The sequence below is a fragment of the Rhyacophila brunnea genome, unplaced genomic scaffold (genome assembly GCF_057557595.1).
Source record: "Rhyacophila brunnea isolate RB1 unplaced genomic scaffold, BYU_Rbru_1.0 scaffold_22, whole genome shotgun sequence".
NCBI classification, from domain to species: domain Eukaryota; kingdom Metazoa; phylum Arthropoda; class Insecta; order Trichoptera; family Rhyacophilidae; genus Rhyacophila; species Rhyacophila brunnea.
In genome coordinates this window covers 20,244,633-20,264,591 of record NW_028232882.1, presented here as the reverse complement: position 1 = coordinate 20,264,591, position 19,959 = coordinate 20,244,633, and the positions used below count along the sequence as shown (strand labels likewise).

General features: G+C 33.6%; 1 protein-coding gene across 2 annotated transcripts in view; it reads right to left on the bottom strand.

Moving 5' to 3' along the window:
* Nucleotides 1-787: 787 nt before the first annotated feature.
* Nucleotides 788-19,959, bottom strand: part of LOC147070181 (klaroid protein-like) — a 34,890-nt gene continuing 15,718 nt past the window's right edge. The window contains exons 4-11 of one of the 2 annotated variants that reach the window (XM_085949335.1): nucleotides 18,852-19,098; nucleotides 15,861-16,083; nucleotides 15,581-15,664; nucleotides 11,162-11,428; nucleotides 4,661-5,344; nucleotides 4,024-4,194; nucleotides 3,442-3,554; nucleotides 788-2,785 (exon numbers count right to left, since the gene is read on the bottom strand). In XM_085949335.1, coding sequence (XP_085805461.1) covers nucleotides 2,531-2,785; nucleotides 3,442-3,554; nucleotides 4,024-4,194; nucleotides 4,661-5,344; nucleotides 11,162-11,428; nucleotides 15,581-15,664; nucleotides 15,861-16,083; nucleotides 18,852-19,098 — 2,044 coding nt within the window. In that variant the 3' untranslated portion in view covers nucleotides 788-2,530. The remainder of the gene's footprint in view (nucleotides 2,786-3,441; nucleotides 3,555-4,023; nucleotides 4,195-4,660; nucleotides 5,345-11,161; nucleotides 11,429-15,580; nucleotides 15,665-15,860; nucleotides 16,084-18,851; nucleotides 19,099-19,959) is intronic. The other variant, XM_085949336.1, reaches the window with a different exon arrangement.

Sequence of the window (19,959 nt, the reverse complement as noted above, 5' to 3'; positions counted from 1 at the left end):
GCCTGAACACCGTAGCACAAATGGAGTCACTGTATGACTTCTATTGATCAATGATTTTGGAACTGATATGTATTCCGTATGTAATAATAATTGAACATTTTTTTTTATATTATTAAAATGATATTGCCACATTTTATCTTTAGAGAATTCTTTACGATTAGATATATTATAATAATATTTTTAACCTATATTAGTGTGAAAATGGCAGACATGATTGCTATTTGATTTCAATTATTGGTCAATGATTTTTATACCAGCCGCAAAAAACAGCTGTAATTGATTAATTTGATGTTTACATATTAATAACGTAATGTGAAATCACGATCTCAGAGCAGTGATTGGTAAACTGTCATAAATGAATAATTAAAAAATCATATTTTTTCCGAATATGTATATGCGAGGATTATTTTTATAATATTTGTATTATTATGACATGTGACTCAAACCCCAGTCACATGACATGTATACAAACAAAAAGTGCATATTTTATTTGATATGCAGTTTCAGTGTGGCATTGAGGTATTGAAAAACATTCTAATACTACACACGAAAATAAATGTTTCGTAACAAATAAGAGCAATATAATAATCAATTAGAAAATCTAAAAATGTATTATTATTCATTAAAATATTACAAGGTGGTTGTGGTTGATCGCGAGAATTGATTGATTTTTAATGTTTCAAAAGTTTGCCAATCACTGGGGTGGGTGTACATAAAAGGATTTAAAGCTTTATCAAACCAAAATCTAATAAAGCTGCGATTATTTAAAAAAAATATGTATGGTTTAATAGGTATATTTACAAAAATGGGATGCAAAAGGCTTATAATTAATTATTAGGCACTCTAAATTTTAATCTCTGCGTAATTGAAAATTATTTTAGAAACCATAATAACAGTGAAGAAGAAAAAAGTATGTTTTATTAGGATTAATTTCTATTTATATTAATTTTTGAAAAGGCACAACCGGTATAGAATATATTATTTAAAAATGACTGGATCGATTACCGAAAAAAATACTAAATTTAGGAATCGCGTCGTTAGTTAATTATGGAATCAAAATATTTCATCGCGTTTATTAATAGTGTTAATAAAATACTTAACGAGGCACTGTTTCATCTTTACTACAATTTCTACCGAATCAATATAAAACAATACAGGCGGCCCCTGACTTTCGCACGTAATTGGTTCTTGAAAATCTGTTCGAATGTTCGTAAGTAGGGGTATGTAAAAAAAAAACATCAAAAAGTGTACTTTAATATTTATTTATCAATGGGTATAAGGTTAACGAGGCGTATTAGCAATCAGGTGTTTTCTTTATAAACTTGTCAAGAGATAGTTGAATACCACCCTTTTACAAATTTGAGGTGATATGGAGCGGAGGAGGAGCGACTGCATGGAAGCGCACAGTTTTTGCACTATCAACAAAAATCTAAATTTTAAGAGATGTTCGAAGTAACGAATTGTGTGAAAGTAGAACGTTCGAAAGTCGAGGGCTGCCTGTTGTTGACTGAATACATATTTATGCATTTGACTGGACGATGGAGACACTCACACCTTGGGAGGTATCTACGAAATTTTTGTTTCGGTTACAAATTTTAAACCAATTAAATTGTAATCGAAATGATTTGTTTTAACTTTGACACAGATGAAAACAGTATTAATGTAAAACTACCAAAAGAAATACACAATAAAAATAAAAAAATCTTTTCAAAAATGACTAAAATTAACACAATTAAACAAAGAAATTCGAATGCTCTGCATCAAGACAATAATATGTATATATAAAATATTCACTTCTTACACAATCACAATATTGTATAACGACCTACTATGCATTGCAATAGAACGTAACTTTTTGCAATCACAGTAATTGATTCACATTATTTAATATAATCACTCCAAAATGACAAGTTGACATAATTTATTTTTGAGATTTTTAAATAAATAATAAATAAAATCTTGAACGCACTCCTTCGTAACAATATTGTAGTTTTATGAACACACTTACTGGGTCTTGACTTTGAATGTTTACTTATGAACAAGATGCGAGAGAATGTATCGAACGGCAGTTTAAAATAACTACTTTTTAGTATGCACCTACCGCGTTTATGTATGTATGTATTTTAATTTTGATCTGGACGAGTAAATTGCCATCCATTAAAAATGCAAAACCCCTAATACTAAAAAGTCTCTATAATATATTATTGCATTATGATGATCTTCGAACAAGGATTAATAATAAACAAAATTGATTTTTGAATTTGATTTTGATGAATGAAATTTAGCCAAAACATATACCAAAATAAATTACCACACACACAACGCTATCTCATCTTAAAATGCAAAACTTCTTATGAAAAAACACGAGTGTGTGGTAAATAAAGTCTATGGTATCATGAAAATTTCTGACAACTTACAGATTAAATTTTTCAGTTATCACCCTGCCGATACGACACAGTTACAATTCTCACATCTTTCACACGACACTTAAACTCCCGCTGGTAAAGTAAAACTAAACTTTATACCGCCACTATCTGTCGGGGTTGTCCCCGTAGAACTTGATATGGGCGGTGGGGTTCCCGTGAACCCTGAACCTGTAGAGGCAGGTGTAGAGAGGGTTGCCGTGATTGCTCTCTATCCGAAGCTCTACCAGCTCATGGCCTTGTGGTTTGTCATCGGGCGCCCTGTGAACAGCGGCCGGGAAGTACTGCAACGCAGTTGTGTCGTTCGAGTACTCGTAGCTGCCGAATAGGACGGGTTCGTGGTCCATTTCATCTTGCAAGCCCTGAAATTATCAGAATTACAAAATATGAACCTTGCCACACTGTCAGCGATGTAACTGCAATACCGCGAGAGTAAAAATTTAAAAGACGCACTGATCGGTGTATTAAAATGTTAGAATCGACTAATAGCTTTCTTGTCAGTTATTATGGTAGAAAGGTTTTTTGTCTCTTTTTGTATCGTGAAATGACTTCATAAAATCATATTTCTACCATATTTAGTTCTTTCTTATTTTATTCCCATGATGTTTTAGACTCATTAGCGATGTCATTCTCAAGAGATAACGTGGAAAAGTGTGCTGCTAAGTCGGGACCACATTTGTTACCGCATCTCACTCAGTTACCAGGTAACACACCTAGGAAACAAGATCTCGTAACTGAGCCAGGTGCACTTACAAATGGGGATCTGGCGTATAAATGAGAATGCAGCTCTTAAGAGAGGTATGTCTCGAAAAAATGCTACAGTGGAGTAATTACCAGATGCAAGTTCGAATCCTATGTCTAGCAAAACTCATATGTTATTTTTCCATGTGTGCTTAATCCAAAGTATAGACAGACTGCTAATTCTTTGTAAAATCTGTTAATATAACCATAACTGTGGAAAATCATATACTCCGCTTAGGAACGAAAATGGTAATAAATAGAAGAGATGTGAACCCACCCAGACGGTGAACTTATTGGGAGCAGACTCAATCTGCCCATTGGGCGTCAGCTGGCGAGGAGTGTGCTCCAAAGTGAAACCTGTCACATCTATGCGTGTGTACAGTTTAATCACTGAAATCGTAAAACACAAAATGGATTATCAGTACAATTATAAATGGTGCGGTGCAATTCATTGAAGATTGAATTTTTAATTATATGAAACTGAAGATGTAAAAATGGTTTTTAAAAAACTAATAAAATGATCTAATTAGCTGCAAGATATTTCATAATGCTGTTTCATTTGTAGCAAAAATTACATTTTCACACTTTGAGACTTCACTTCACTTTTCTAGTCATAGCATTTGTGGAGTCATTTCAGAAGGGAAATAGGTCGTCGGGAAATTATTCAAATTATATTTTTGTCTAAACTAAACTATTTTCAAAGGCAGGTAAAATTATGATTTGAGTAATTTCCTTATAACCTGCTAAAATTACATTGCAGACGTTAAAACAAAACTTGGTCTTTCTAATAATAATTTAACAATGCCAAAGACGTGCTGGAATTACTATTATGTACTCCCTATGTAAACAAAGAACTTACGTAAATATCCTGGGAAGCCTTGGAAAGCCCAACAGTCTCCGGGTGTGGCCCCAGGAGAGATGGCAACTCTGGGCGAATTGGATGGGTACCACAGCGGAATCCCAAACACAGAGTAGACCGCCGTGCTGGTTTGGTACGACTCGCTGCACCGCGTGGAAATCACTTGCCCACCTACGATTGTATTACACAATAAAAAAAAGTCACCAATGAAATTTTTCTTTAAATGATTATTGCAATTGAAATTCTTTCTCCGGAAAAAGAGTGTTGCTCTAGTAACTCATTTTTTTGCACAAATGACACATCATATACTGTCTACATATTAGCCAAAAAGCATTATTTAATCTCGACAATAGATGACTCCAAAAGATTTAGATTGGTGACACGCAGCACGGTATCATAATATGGTATTTGAGCTGACACACCATGTTTAAATGCTCAAAACGAAGATATCCACATAAAGCTGCTTTTGCGGAGATGGTCCCAATTGAGGAGCTCGATCGAATTAGGGCCAAAGTAAAATTTGGGCGTGTCGCTGAATTAAAAAAATATTGAAAATAGTGATGTCATTTATGTTAAGTTCACATCTTTATGTCATACAAGGTAAATTATTTAATAACTATGATGGTTGAGAATATACCTGCCGACTCCAAAGCATAATCCACCAATCCCGTCTTATCAGCGTCGTACACCGCGAGAGCCGCCGCCACGATCCTGTTGACCATGTCATCGCAATCACAGCCGCTGCCCGAATGCACAGCTGTTTCCCTCGCTACAATATTGCTCTTCATGCCTTCCTTCAGACTCTTCAATTCCAGCCGTACGGCGTCACCTATCCGATCGAAGTCCACCGCCACCGTCTGCTTTATATCCGCCAGTCTCGCTTCCAGGTCTCTTTTGGACAGGGTCTCACTTAGAAGCCAGGCTTTGATGTCATTATTGGTTACGTCGTCGCCGGGTTTAGTTTCCAATCCAAACACCTTCACGAGAGTGTCTCTGCTGTGACGGGCGCTCAATACGTTTATCTGATCGTCTATGTTGTCATTTTTTGACAATTTTTCTTTCAAGTTATCTATTTCTAAATAAAGACTGTCGATCAAACCTCGCTGTTCATCCAATAGTGTTGGATCGATGGTGTTCGTATGCTCTACGACCCTTTCGATTATCTGCGGTTTTAATTCACCGGAGATGCTCTCTTTGACACGCATGATGATGGTTCGCAGCATGTCTTCGGTCAGCTCGAATTTACCGGGCCTCTCGATTATCGTGACCGTACTTTTCTCTGACGACGACGATGGAAAGAGCCACCCGAAAAACCACCAATCTGAAAACCAATTAAACGGTTATACGATGACAATATTACCAGTTTAATGTTTATAATATATTATAATAAATCAATCACTTATTCTTGTAAAAAATTACTTGTGAAAATTCTCATAATTAAATTACGGTTTACGATATTAAGAAATAATCGTTTAGTATCCACGTCTGTACTGCATTGAAATGGTTTGAGAAAACTAATGATAACTTGGTTGGTAGGTATAATATATTAACTGATTAATATAAAACATTTACGAGAGATAAATCGCATGCTTGTGAATATTTATGTATAGTGTATTTATAAGCTTTCAGTGAGTCCTAGTTCAATACGGGCAATTTGAATATTACTCATATTAACTTGGGTATGAGATTTTCTCTGATATAGCAAATATCAATGGGTTAGCAAAGACGAAATAGAGTATGCATTGGAATAAGTAAAACAATATCATCTGAAATCTATTTGAACATATCTCTCGGTAAAAACTGGACTTATTTATTAGAACCGATTCACATGAATCTTTGACGGATCGATAGCTTAAAGGCCAGGGCTCTCGCCCGGAAGGCGAAAGATTTGAATTCGAGTATCATTCCAACTTTTTTTTTCTATGATTGATTGTAAGAGTTGTCAAAAGCTCTTTCTTCTTTCGAAGACGGAAATGAACAACCTACATCGAATTGGTCTTGAGGAAAAATGAATTTAATTCTGTAATTAGTAAAAACTTTGGGATTGTCTATGGAAATATTTTTTTTTGTTAAACAGGGCTGTACTGTTTTACGGCCAACATTCCAGGAAAGTACCTCAGCCGTAATACGGGGTATTAGTGTGTGTAATATTGTCAAAACCCACATGAGCAATGTTTGAATTGCTTTTATTGAATAAAAACTCACTTTATTATGTATGAAGTGTCATGCAAAAAACCAAACGATATTAAGTTAATAATATGATATTAAATTAAATAAAAAGCAAACTCCGCCTCCGAGAAGCAAAACGGTCTATAGAAAACACCGGCCGGCAATTTAAAAAATGTTAATGTTATCAATTCAATACACAACACTCAATAGATACATTACCACAGCCGATGTGAACCAACTGCCGGGTGTTTTCTATTGCAGTTTTGCTTCTTTCACTCGTGAGGGAAGGACGGAGCTTGTCAGTGTCGACTCACCGCCTCTGAAGACGACAATGCACGTCTTCCAATCCTTCGGTCTCCGTCATAAAAGAATACACCCAATGAGATTCATTCGTCAGTGTTTTTAGTCAATATTGCGAAGAGGCATTTCGAGCATGTCACGCTCTATCCTTCCCTCAGGTGTTGCCGATTTAAAAATATGTATATTTTCAGCGGTGGCAATGCCGGTGCAGTTTTAAACAGCGTCAGCGGAAAGCCTTCTAATGCAGAAATCGCAACTCGGGTGGGATTCTTGGAAGGAGAGGACAGTGTCTAAATACTAGGGTTACCAATGTAAAAAAAACTAGCTTAATAATTTCTAAATTGTTATTTTGTGTAATGCTCACATTCTTGTTACAATCAATTTACAACTAAACAGTAGCCTGATGTATTTATAATAAAATTACAATCTATTTTTTAAATTAAAATAATACAGAAAATTTTCACTGTTATACATAAAAAGGCATTCACATTTTAGTCACATACAAAAATAAAATATAGTAATATACTAACAATATTAATTTTTCTGTTATCGTTCGATTAGCAATTAAATATTTTCTATAATTTTATGATTTAAAATGAAAATTACTATAATCTATTTCAAAATCTCACTTAAGTTCGTCCTAAATAAAAGTTAAAACGCAAATCAACAATTTTATTATAATAGGACTGTTAAGTATCATTAGAATTTAATTTAATTAATCTTAAAAAAAATGTGACCACAGACATTAATAATTAATATTCCCTATCCTCTATACTTTTGGTGGGATTTTATGGCAACACTAAATTAATAAAATACTGAAAGCTTGAGCACCGTACAAAATATATTACTATTCCATAAAAATGTGCTTTAAATGAAAGGTCAAGAATAAATTCAAGATGAAATGCTGACATGAACTGGAATATTATTGGCTTCAATTCCAAGAGTTCTAGCACAATAGGAACAGGTAAGGCGGCATCAGAGAAGCTATAATATATATTTTAGTGCTCATAAGGTACAAATTTAGCAAAAATAATATTAATTGTCCACTAAAACATTTGAAAAATGTATCATAGACATTATAACAAAATAATTCTTTTCATTCTTATAGACTGGTATAAATAAACCAGTCACACACTCAATGCTTTGTTAAATATAATATAAAGTTTGATTTTTATTTTTACGAAAAAAAATGTTTTAAAAAATTTCACACCATCAAAAAAATACACTAAAAAATATCTTGCCATTCTGGAACCAGACTGTAGTATCTCAATAAATGCAATTTTGCGTTAACTATAAAACTTTTATTATTCATAAAAATGCTGTGTTACATCCAATGAAATATGCGTAGGTATGAGTAGATTGTAGTAAAATACTTACTATCTACAGTTTAGCTGTAACTTGAAATTGAAATGTATTAATTTTAACTTACGAACAACAACTATCAAATGTCAGTCTAAATGTCAGTGTCGTTTCGGATTGTTTATGTTTTACTAAATCATTTCTACCTGTACTAATAATATATTTATTATTTTATGGTTTGGTTTAGCAAGGCTAAAATCTTAAAATTCCGAGATTATTTTAAACATATTGATACTACAGTTTGGTACCAGGAAGGCTATGCATCCATGGTCATAGGTAAATTTATGAAAAAAGCAAAATTGTTAATTTCTCGATAGGTATACAGTTTTACTAAGTTTTGTGAACTTTTGTAATCCTTCCAGTGGTCAATCTAAATTATTGAAACAATCTGATATACTTAGTTTAATGTTGAAACCCTTCTAATGAAAAACATCAGTTTGTACTCTTCACTTGACGAAAATTCACAGATAATTCGTGGTTTACTGCCAAAAGTTGATAAGTTTCGAAGTCATGTTATGGAGTAATTGCAATTTAAAGTCTGACTTGCCCTCTAAAATCAGGCATTAATTTCTTTGTGCTCTATGTGCATGTTCTATATATCGGATGACCTTCAATTTCTTTTCTAACATATTTATTATATAATATAGAAACATAATCCGTTGTTAATTCTAAATATGTATCTAAATTATCGACTTACCAACTTTTGGCAACAACAACCTCGATATTATATTTCGCATTTACTTATAATGTATTCTCACAAAAAGTTCAGGGAAATAAATATATTGCTAACTGATTACTAAATTATCTAACGAGATTTTAGATATTTGTATCTTACGATAAAATAAATTCGCATTTAACTTCCTTAATTAACTCTCACATTAAAATAAAAATACTATTCAAGTAATACGATATAAGAAAAATAATAAATTGAAAATACATACATAAAAAAATGTGTTGAAAAATTGTATTTTTCAAGTGGAATTACATACATACTTATATTTCGAATGAATATTGTTTTCATTTATTCATATTGCAATAAAATAAAATGGATCCTATAAGTATCACTGACATGATTGATTATAATTAAATAATGCTAACCATTAAAAATATATTAATAATATAAAATTATTTGTGTATAATACACACGTCACGTCTTACAAAATTACATTGCCTTAGGTGAGTTTGAACACACGGGCTGAATGCAAAAAATTGGCACAGCTTCTGCTGCCACTTTGGCAGACTTGCAACGGCGAATGAAACAATATCGCTGGCGTATTTCAATGAATAATGTCTCAGCGATTTAATTCGTAAATAAATCAAAAAGCAAAATAGCTACATATAACACTACAATTATAAATGGGAATGCTTAGGTTTATTAATTGTTAAACTGTAAAATTTCATTGCGCATTACGAAGTTCATTTGAACAAAATAAAAAATAAAAACATTTACTTCAAAAATCAAGGCTTTAAACATTGAAATGAGAATTTGAGAAAAATTTTCAAACTTACTCATTAAATCGAACTAAGGTATTGAATATGTGTTATGAATTGGCGTATTATTCATCTCGCTTTTCAATCTGTATGACTTATAGCCCTTTTCGATTCACGCATAGATATTATTGATATTATTTCTTCAACTTTTTTGATATTTCGTTTGACACGGCTTTTAAACTAAACTAACAAAGTCGAAAAAATATTTAGCTTCTGTTCACAAAAATATATCTATAAAAAAATTATACTTTGTTTAATTCAGTAGAGGTTAGGTGACCCTACGATTTTTTACATTACACTGAAGTTTCAACTTAAAAGGTGTATGATAATTTTAATTAAAATTTATTATCAGTGGAAACGTTATGACAGTTATTGTCAAAGTTTAAAAGTATATTTTTCAGAATCCAACGGCATATTATTTTACAGCTCAATCCTGGTGATAAGTGATTTATCCTTAATTGTTTGTGTTGAAGTGATTATCTTGTCTAATAAAATTGACATGTGTCAGCTTGTTTGACAAACGGCTTACATCATATGTGTAAGTTTCATAACAATTCAATTTTGAGTAGATTTTGCATTAAGTCCATGTGCGCGAATGGCCTAATATAGTTAAGAAATAAATGTGACAGGTATAGATATACTCTATTAAGACATCTGCCGGTTATGACAGAATATAATATATATATATATATATATATTCATTCAAATCAATCATCTATTATCATAATTTTTAATCTATTACGAGGACACTATAATAAAATCACGATAATATTTTTAATTCACAATAAATTACTGAATTCAATATAGTGGCATCATATACGCGATTCACGGGTGTATTGGAATTGTTTCCTGCAATGCCTGTTTGTATGCTAGCAAACAGTACCACAACTGCAATGCGCTTTTACCGTGACCGTGGGTAGACAATGTTAAAATAGAAATGAATCATTCACAATCGAATACAAAATAATTCTTAACGGTATATTGTATGACTATAATTATATTTGACTTCTTCACTCAGGAATAACTAAGATTTAAACTTTATAATAAATCGTCGCGTTGGTGGTGAACTGACCTATTCCCCACTTTTGTGAATTTAAAAGATATGATCGCTTGAAATTTTAATATCTTATATCTAAGAGAGGGCGGTACATGCCAACACTAGTAAACATGGTAATTAGTACCTATTTCTTTATACCGGGAAGAGCTTAGTTTCGAATTCAGACTGCTGACGATTTATATTGATACATCTATAGATCTCTTCACTACTACAAAATTTGATATTTTCAATTGCATGGTCAAATAAAACCATTCTTTTTGAAAATATGAACGTAAATAGTTTGCCACCAAGGCGATGAAACATATAAAGAAAGAAAAAACATGAACAGTGTACTTCTGCCGTGTAGATATTGAGGATGCTAAAGCCAAAAACGAGTATGGGACAATTTGTAACGTTACAGGAGAGAAAAATGAAAATATACTTATTTTTGCAATCCATTAAAATATAGCTTATCAATTAGTGTCAACAATGTGCAAGTAAGGGCTAAGACACACGGCGCTGCAACTTGCCGCATTGACGTGGATAGTAAGTCAGTTTTTGCATAGGGACAACGCAATGCACACCTGGCAAACCAAACCTACTTAGTATCCACGGCAACTTGTAGCAACGCGTGTCTTAGCCTTCGGTGTTAGAGCTGGAATACAAACAAGTCAAACAATACTTAAAACATATCCAAGAGACCTTCCCACACTTGATAGGCCGCCTTCAGGCATGCGCGAAAAACAATCTTTACATAGTCTACGAAATCGAATAGTTTATTACCGGCCGCCGATTTATATTCGTGGAACGATTCCGGCATGGACATGTCCGGCAGGCTGAGCTCGAACGGCATCGAGATATTGGGCATTTTAAACTCCGGCATGGATATGTTGGGCATTTTAAAGTCGGGCATGGAGATTTCGGGGAGTTTAATGGAAAATTCCGGCAGAGACAGTGATAGATCGGAAAAGTCAGGGACGACGAATGCCGGGAGGGAGGGGTACTCCAAGGATTGCAATTTCTCTTTATATTCGGGCTTAATGGTTATTACTGAAAAAGACAAGATAAAACATTTGATGGAGACAATATAAGAAACCATTCTACTAATTAGGTGCCCATGCTACAAAATTATTTTCTACATCACAGTTACCTCCGTAGATTACATACCAACATAAATTGATAAAACTAAAATAATTTAGCAGATATTTAAAAAAATCCAAGTCCATATTAGTATGTAAAGCGTCAATTACATTGAGCTTTTTTACGAGCTGTTTGTTGGCGAATTTAAAAGCGCGCGATTCAGCTACTGCGATTTGATTACACACAAAACTTTCCATTCGCTGAGAAGCCACAAGCCAGCGACTATTTTGACAGAACGTAGTTCGTTTTTTTACCGGGAGGTTGCTACTGCGCTCTACTGCGCAGACGCAGTAGGCCCACACGCCGGCGTGTAGCGTGTAAAGTTGACCGGCTTCCAACTTTTCTCGGTAGAGTGTTTACAACCTGCTTGTTAGCTTGTTCGATGATTACACTGGGAATCTTTACAGGCAGATTGTAAATTCGCCAACAAACAGCTCGTAAAGAAGCTCAATGTAATTGACGCATAACCAAGTTGAGTATATCGTCTTCAATGTTAACAATGCACTTATAAATTCTACATCGTTTATCATGTCATACATAATTTGAAAACACGTACTAGAACAAATCTTTTTTGAAATAAGTACAACGCCCGACAGAACTTGAACTTGTAACCACTAGATTCGTGCCAATGTGCTTTACCAAGACATACATAGACCCCTCCAAACCAATGCGTCCCGCACCACACTCGGTCTTAATCGAGCGTATCATGAGTCCCTACGTTTGGAGTGACGCATGAGCAGTTTTTTACGCCTGGGAATGTCTCAGGAGCAGATGCCCAAGACTGAGATCGCCACGCTCTCACGTGAGCTTTGACTGAGTTTACTGAAAGACATAATTTAATAAAAAGTGCCATGGAAGAAGGGCACGGAGACTTAAACAGAAATAAATGAATTTAATGATATATAAATACAAAAAACAAAGCTAAAACAATACGGGCAATACAAAACTATGTAAAGAGATCTTCACATCTGCAACAAGACGCCGCAAATTTTTAAAATGGAATATAATTGGCCTTTGTGGCGACCAGGTCGGACGGCCCGATGGCCCAACAGCTGGTTGGACCGACTTAAACATCTCTTCCCTCTTGGAGCATATTCTCGGATATTCCCAGAGGATATGGTTCGCATCCTGTATTTCTCCGCCAAATGGACATGTTGGCCGGGTAAAAAGCCCGAAATCGTAGAGCTTGGCAGAGAATCCACCATGGCCTGCCAAAAACTGACTGGTGTAGTGGTCAGGAGCTAATTTGGTTATCTCCAATCGCCATTGTATATTTGGGAAGAACAATGTGTGCTTTACCAATTAAGCTACAGGCATCCTATCTAACTACAATGAAATTAACTAGTAGTTATTACAATGCTTATCAAATTGCGTTACTTTTAAGCTAACGGTTTTTGTGTTTTAAATTAAGGAATCAATTAATTCATTGAATAAAATAAATAATTTATTACTTTATCACCTCATTCAAATTTTCCTCTCAGTTGTCCTGTTATCTTTCCTCAAATCCATCCATCAAAATTGTCCTTGCATTCATTCACCATTCTTTGTGGAAATAATTATGTGTGTTGAAGACTTGAACTCATTGATTTACTATATAGGATAGGCCTTTAGCTAGATTCCAATTGATTTGACGCATATATATTTTCTGGCAGTTCGTAAAGCGTTCAGAGCCATTCTTTGGTCGCCGGATTGTTATTAAATAGTATGCAGCCAATGAGATATGCAGTGGTTTCAGCCAATGAGATTTTATATTGAGGTTGCCCAAACAGAATTAGCGCAGCGAAAAAATCGAACATCATTGCTTGAACTACACATTAATAATTACTAACAATAAAATGTAAATAAATCAAACGATAGATTGTTGGCTAAATTATTAATTAGTTAGCTATGCAACTGTGGTAAAATCTCAAACCACCATTATCAAAACGTCTTTACACAAATGGTCCATAAAAATGTCTTTATTGTAATGTTTTCCTTTATTAATATTTCAGAATTACAGTAAAACCTGATTATCCAGACTAACTGGAAACAAAAATAGTTTAAATAAATCTAGATAATAGAAAAAATAAAAGGAATTTTAAAAATGATATAAAAGTTTAGATCTGGAAAAGAAACGGTGATTTATTAAAGCTTTTGCAGAATGACGTTATCCCATTCTCTGAAAAATAATACATTCGTGTTTACTTTTTGCAAATGCTTATATGAAACCGATTGTCATAATCGAATCTGAATAAGCAAGGTTCCACTGGTTATACTACATAACAAATAAAAAGAATATTACACACAGCAACAATAGTTTTGTGTTATAATATAAGAGCGTTAGATGGTAAAGCCAAAGTCTTAATGTCTCGCAGAATTACACCGACCGTCATTAATAACTATTACACACAACAAATCAGATACCAATTGGATCATCTTCACACTTATTGCGATTGGCTTATAACATACATTTGTGTTGATAGATGCTGTGAATGTATGAGTATTGTTTGCTGCAATGCTTAAATTTTAATGCTAGCAAATAATACCAATGTTTCTGTAGAATGATTCCAGTCTACCATACTCATATAATTTAAGCTTTATTATGACTGTCACCATAATATAATATTATGAACCGTTATATTCTCAGGTGACAATTTAAGTATCTGCATAATTATTATATATAATAATATGTTACTTAATGTGTTAATGCGTAATGATTTGACCAATCCTTAATACATGATAGGTTGAGATTTCACCAATTGAATTGCTGTTATATTAGGGGAAGAGAGATTGTTGAACTAAATACCTAATATACATATTATTATTATGTTGCTTTGGTGATAAACTGAAATTTATTTAAAGAATGATTTTGAATGATTAAAGAATGATATTATTTATGAAAACGGGTGTTTCAAGTGAGTTCACCACCAAAGGCAACGATTAACAGTTACATGTAAATTGTAGGTAATACATTTCACCGTATCACAGTTCACCGTCGTATTGGAAAAAGATGGCTGTATAGCAGGGTTGGCGAACCTTTTTATGTACGTGTACCAAAATTTCCTAAATATTATTTTTCGACTGTCTAACATGCCACGCAGTTTATCATGTGGAAAATGATTATGTTTTTAAGAATACTATTAAAAATGGTGATGTTCTAGAGCTAGACCACCACTCATAGGACATACCACACATATATTTTTTTCCATAATGACACCATACATTTCAGTCCACCAATTTTGAAACTGTCTATCAGAATTACTACATACTACTAGCTCCACCAAGTTTTTGTTTCTTATTTGGCGCAGCCATTTTTGTGGATAGAAATGAAATTGTTTATTACTGTATTAATTAGCGTGGTTGTTTACGCACAAATTGACACCAGAATGTCTCCGATCAGACAAGGCATTCGCTTGCTACAGTGGTCTCAAGTATTGTAATCGAACAAAATCAGAGGTTGGCGGCGCGGCATCCCCTGCCACCTGATGAGGTTAGTGCGATAATATTATATGTGACGCATAAAGCCTAAGGACCGGTGTATGCAATTAAACGTAATGCTTATTCTTGAAGAGTATTTGCTTCTTTTTTTATTCAATGTGATCTGTTAGTTATTATTATGTATTTTTTCTCTTCAAACGCGTGCCATGCAAAATCATCTCGCGTGCCACTGGTTAAACAAAAATTACATGTTGTTTGTGGAGCATTACAGACAGCGATGTTCCAATTTTATTAGATTCATAATTTGATATCGACAGGTACGGTACACGACTTGATACTTACGAGCACCTACTTGCTAACTTACTTTTCAATCATTCAGAATTTTATATAAATATATATACGATACGATTGTATTTCTGAATGACATGAATTTGATCTAAATGCTATACGGCCATCTGTTTCCGATACAACAACTCACGGTGAACTGTGATGACCAACTGCATACGTACAACTTTTCAGAAAAGACGATTAACAGCCTGCACAGTAGCGCCATGGGTAATGAATTTTTTTGTGTTGCATTATGTAACAAACACCTCAGAATTGTTTAGTAATTTGATGAGTTAGTAAATTTGAAAGATTACTTACACAGGAAAGGCAACAGCAGCAAAAGAAGTAGTAGTATCCACCATTTGCGATTTTTCACCGACTCCGTGACAGTAGTGTACCAACCTAAAATAAATTATTATAACAGATAGAGTAAAACAAGAAAATATGTTAAAGAAAAACTATCTTTTATACAGATGACGACTTTATAATACATATCTATGTCAAAAAGAATACTGTCGATTAAAATCCTCCACAGACCTAACCTGAAGCAAAATGAATTAATAAATTAAAAGATTTTTAAATAAAAAATTACCCTTACTCTTCTTCTTTTCTCTGAATCCATACGAGTTTGCGGAGTAATAGGGGTATCTATGGGCGGAGTCTCTCCTGAAGACTTTGTTCTTGAGGGTAGTGGTTGTGGTGACGACGGTGGTCCACATGGTGATGAGGAGTGTGGTGATCCACCAGTGTTTGGCCGCGGAGGAAGACGACCCGCTTATTATCTGGCTGTCTATTTCATCCCAGTCCGTGTCGGGGACATTCTGCAAAGAGCATAATGGTTACAATTACAAAACATTCCAGTACCTCATTGTATGGACTTTGAAGGCTTCAACACCATCTAATACAGGCCTGGGCAAACTAGAGCCCACCAAGTTTTTATGTGGGGCCCGCCCACAAGCTTAAACGGTACTTCTGAAAAAAAAATTACTTTTTCTACATTTTAACGCCTTTTTAAAAATAAAATTTGAATGTACATGAATTGCATTGTCGAGAAAAAATCTGTAAATTTTAAAACACTCTTAATTCGGAGAAATTCGAACAACTTAAAGATTCTGCTCGAAAAATATTGGTTATTTTTGGATCAACCTCCATTGAACAAACGTTTTCAATTATGAATATCAATAAAAACTCTTTACAATCGAGCATCATCAATGAACATTTAAGTTGTGATTATATTCAGATGCACTTCGTGTACTGTCACTGCGACAAATTTAGTCTATGGTTTCGGCATTTTGCAGAATATTTTGAATGATCAACATCTCTGTAAATTCTATTATGAAGAGTTCATTATTATTCATTATTCATGCTAATTTCGATTAATTTAAACAGTTTCTACGTCTGCGTATGTTAAAATTACTTGCGATATTATATCCATAGATAATATTTTGAGCAGAACTCAACCTGCAGACCATAGACAATAGACAACATTCTTATAGAAAATATATAGTGCCAACAGCTAAAAACAAAAAACAAGCGATTTTGAGTCGAAAATGTGTAGGCATGTAGAAAATGATAAAAATCGTTCATTGAGTCATGCAGGTGTAGAAGCAGTACGGTACAACGTGAGGTGACCTCATTAATTTTCTGACAATTTCAGCAGATTTTGCTAACTGACAATGTTCGTTTAAACTTTACAAGGTTCAAAATGTGCTACGCGATGGGAGCATCAGTCTGATAACATTTTCAACACCAAGAAAAACGACATTACATATTTTTTTCCATTGCGGCAGTTTACTGTGACGTCACGTGATAGTACGCGACGCGCAGCATAATATAATCACAACTTTACAAGCAGTTTTAAGAATCTGAACTACAAAAATTAACACCTGAAATTTAAAAAATGTTGAAAAATGTGAAAGAGTTAAATTCTTCTCATTAAATCGTTGGCTATTGGAGAATCATTTACTTTTAATGTTGAAATTCCTTTTTCATGATTTTCATGACAATATGTACATAGAGGGTGTTCCATTATATTATCTATAAATATATTATATTATATAGGACACAAAATGCATTCAATTATATATGTAACAGGAAGTGGTCATTTGGGTAATATTATAACTAGGTGAAAAAATTGCACTGATAAAATGGGGCAGTGACTAATTGCATTATAGATACGAAATACATGATAGCCTGAAAAAAGTGCAAAAATATTTACAAAGGTACCCAAAGTTGTAAATACCGCCTCCCCAAAATAATATAGTTTCACACTGTTCTTACAGAACATGCCAAATGCTTAGTCATAAGTTTTATGTAAATGTGGTGGATTTTAGTGGCAGAATTTAGAAACACAAGTGGCAATGGTGAAAATAAATAAATTACATGCGCAGAAAACAAATAGATGGTATTGAATGACATTTACTCTTCTCCGACAGAGCAAAATTGTATCGAGTGTCGATTATCTACGCAAACATGAAAAACCATAGATATAAATATGCAACAATTGAAACCAATTCAAAATTTGTTTATATGCATTTGTTAACTGACGTAGTGCTGCAAATCTCGCAATTGAGTAGGTTAGAAGCAAAAAGGCAGCTTTCCATTTTTAAATACAAAGCAATAATAAGCTCTGTAATATTTTCAAATTATGTTGTTTTTCAATTCATGTTGTTAATCAATGGATTAAGTTAGTACATATTATACACTATTATAATATATAGCATAACTTATTATATACATAAAACCTCCTAAACATTAATTATTTTTACCTGCATATCTCAATGTGTGATGGAGAATAATAGCCTTTTTGCTTTTAAACATAAGCAATTCAAATGCAAGGGACATTGTATTTTGAAAATTTACAGAAAATCAGAAATCTCAAAAAAAAAAAAAATGGCAGCAAAAAGCGATGTTTTTTGCCACGTTTTTATTAGCTCGTATTCTTGTTTGTCCGGTACAGATTTTTTCTTGTGTGTCCAGTACATTTTTTTTCTTGTTTGTCCAAGATTTGTATTGGACGATTGAAGATTTTTAGCTAACTTCCCGACTAGCTAGACATTTGAAACTTTTAGAATATATCAGAACACGACAACAATGCGTTCTTTTAATACTTTTAGCCATTTCTAAGCAGAATTGAATACATTTTCAGTTAATTCTGTTTTGTATGGAAAGTTATTATTGTTGGTTGCTAATGGGGTCCTAACAACTAAATTATTAATATATACGTGCGTTACTATGGAAATCAATATGAAATGTCAAAATGACATTTCAATTTTCTATAATATTTATTCAGTATTTCCATCAAGTACAATAAAAAGTTTTTATTAATACATAGTTTTGTCAAGTTTATATGATTCAACAGAAAATTTTAAAAAGTGGTATATAAAAAGTTCTTTTTATCTTGTAATTATTATGTATAGTTTTAAACAAACCGGTCAACAATTCATAGCTATTTAAAAGATCATAATTAGTTAGTTCGACATCTTTGCATTTAGCCATATATATTATATAAACCTAACACAGCTGATAAGCTGACAGTCAAACCAAATGAAAAAGAAAACAAATGACAGAGCGAAATTAGAATACATACGTAGTGTCTGTTGGCGCCGGCATTGGAAGACCAGTTACGACGCCGTATGCTTGAGTAGCCCGCGTCCCCGAGATCTATCTCCCGGCGCAGAGAGGACATTGCATCACTGATGTTCTCCTCCGACGAGTTGGAGCGGTAGTTTCCGAGAGACTGCCGCGACATGTTGGGAACCGCCACCTGCCCAGGGGCCAGCTCCACGCGGTCCCTTGAGAGCCGGGAGTATGTGTAGTCTGTCTTGGGATACTTGCTGGAAGATTAACACTTGTTATTTTCTCGTTATGGTTGCTGACGACAGTAGCCTTTCACGTGAACTCTAACCTACCAAAAATCTAACCTAAAAAAAAACTAAAAAGCTTTCTGTTTTGAAACAAACTGTTCTGAAAAAGTTTGTTTACATAACCTACGTATGCATTTCGCAGCGATTGCCTATTCATCTTAAATATAATGTATTGCTTTTGGCTGCTACTTAAAATTGAAAAGGAAGTATTTTTCCATGGCTAAATTTTATATTCAAAAGTCTTCTAGGTTACGCCAATATTATGTGAGATGCATGAAATGTCAAATTGAAGTCGAATTTCATTATACACTATCTATTCCTATGGATTTGAGTATTCAAGGCTTATTTTGCCGCTATCTGCATATAAAATGTCATAGTAGAAGACGTGTGAAGTTCTTTTCAAATGAACTTGCAATGCTAAGTCACTTGTAGATAACTTAATAAATAAACCAGAGGTTCATCTTTGCTTAAATTTCATACATTTAGTTAGGCTACATCTTCATAAAAGAAGGTTCTTTTTCAACATCTTCGGGCAACACAGATCTTAAAAAACTCTAAACTAATATTATTATAGTGAGATTACACATCATCAATAACATCATTTCGATTCACCTGTCATTTATACTGAACAGAATAATATTTATATATTCCATGCTCTACCGAATGGTATCACTAATTTCCTTTATAAGAAGATGCCATACACAAAACATAGAAATGGAAGGTATTAATAATACCAAATAAAACACTATAACACTGCCAGAAAAATATATTATCAGAAACATAACCTATGTATTGTTTCTGTGACCAGAATTTCTCTGGACTCCACTCTCC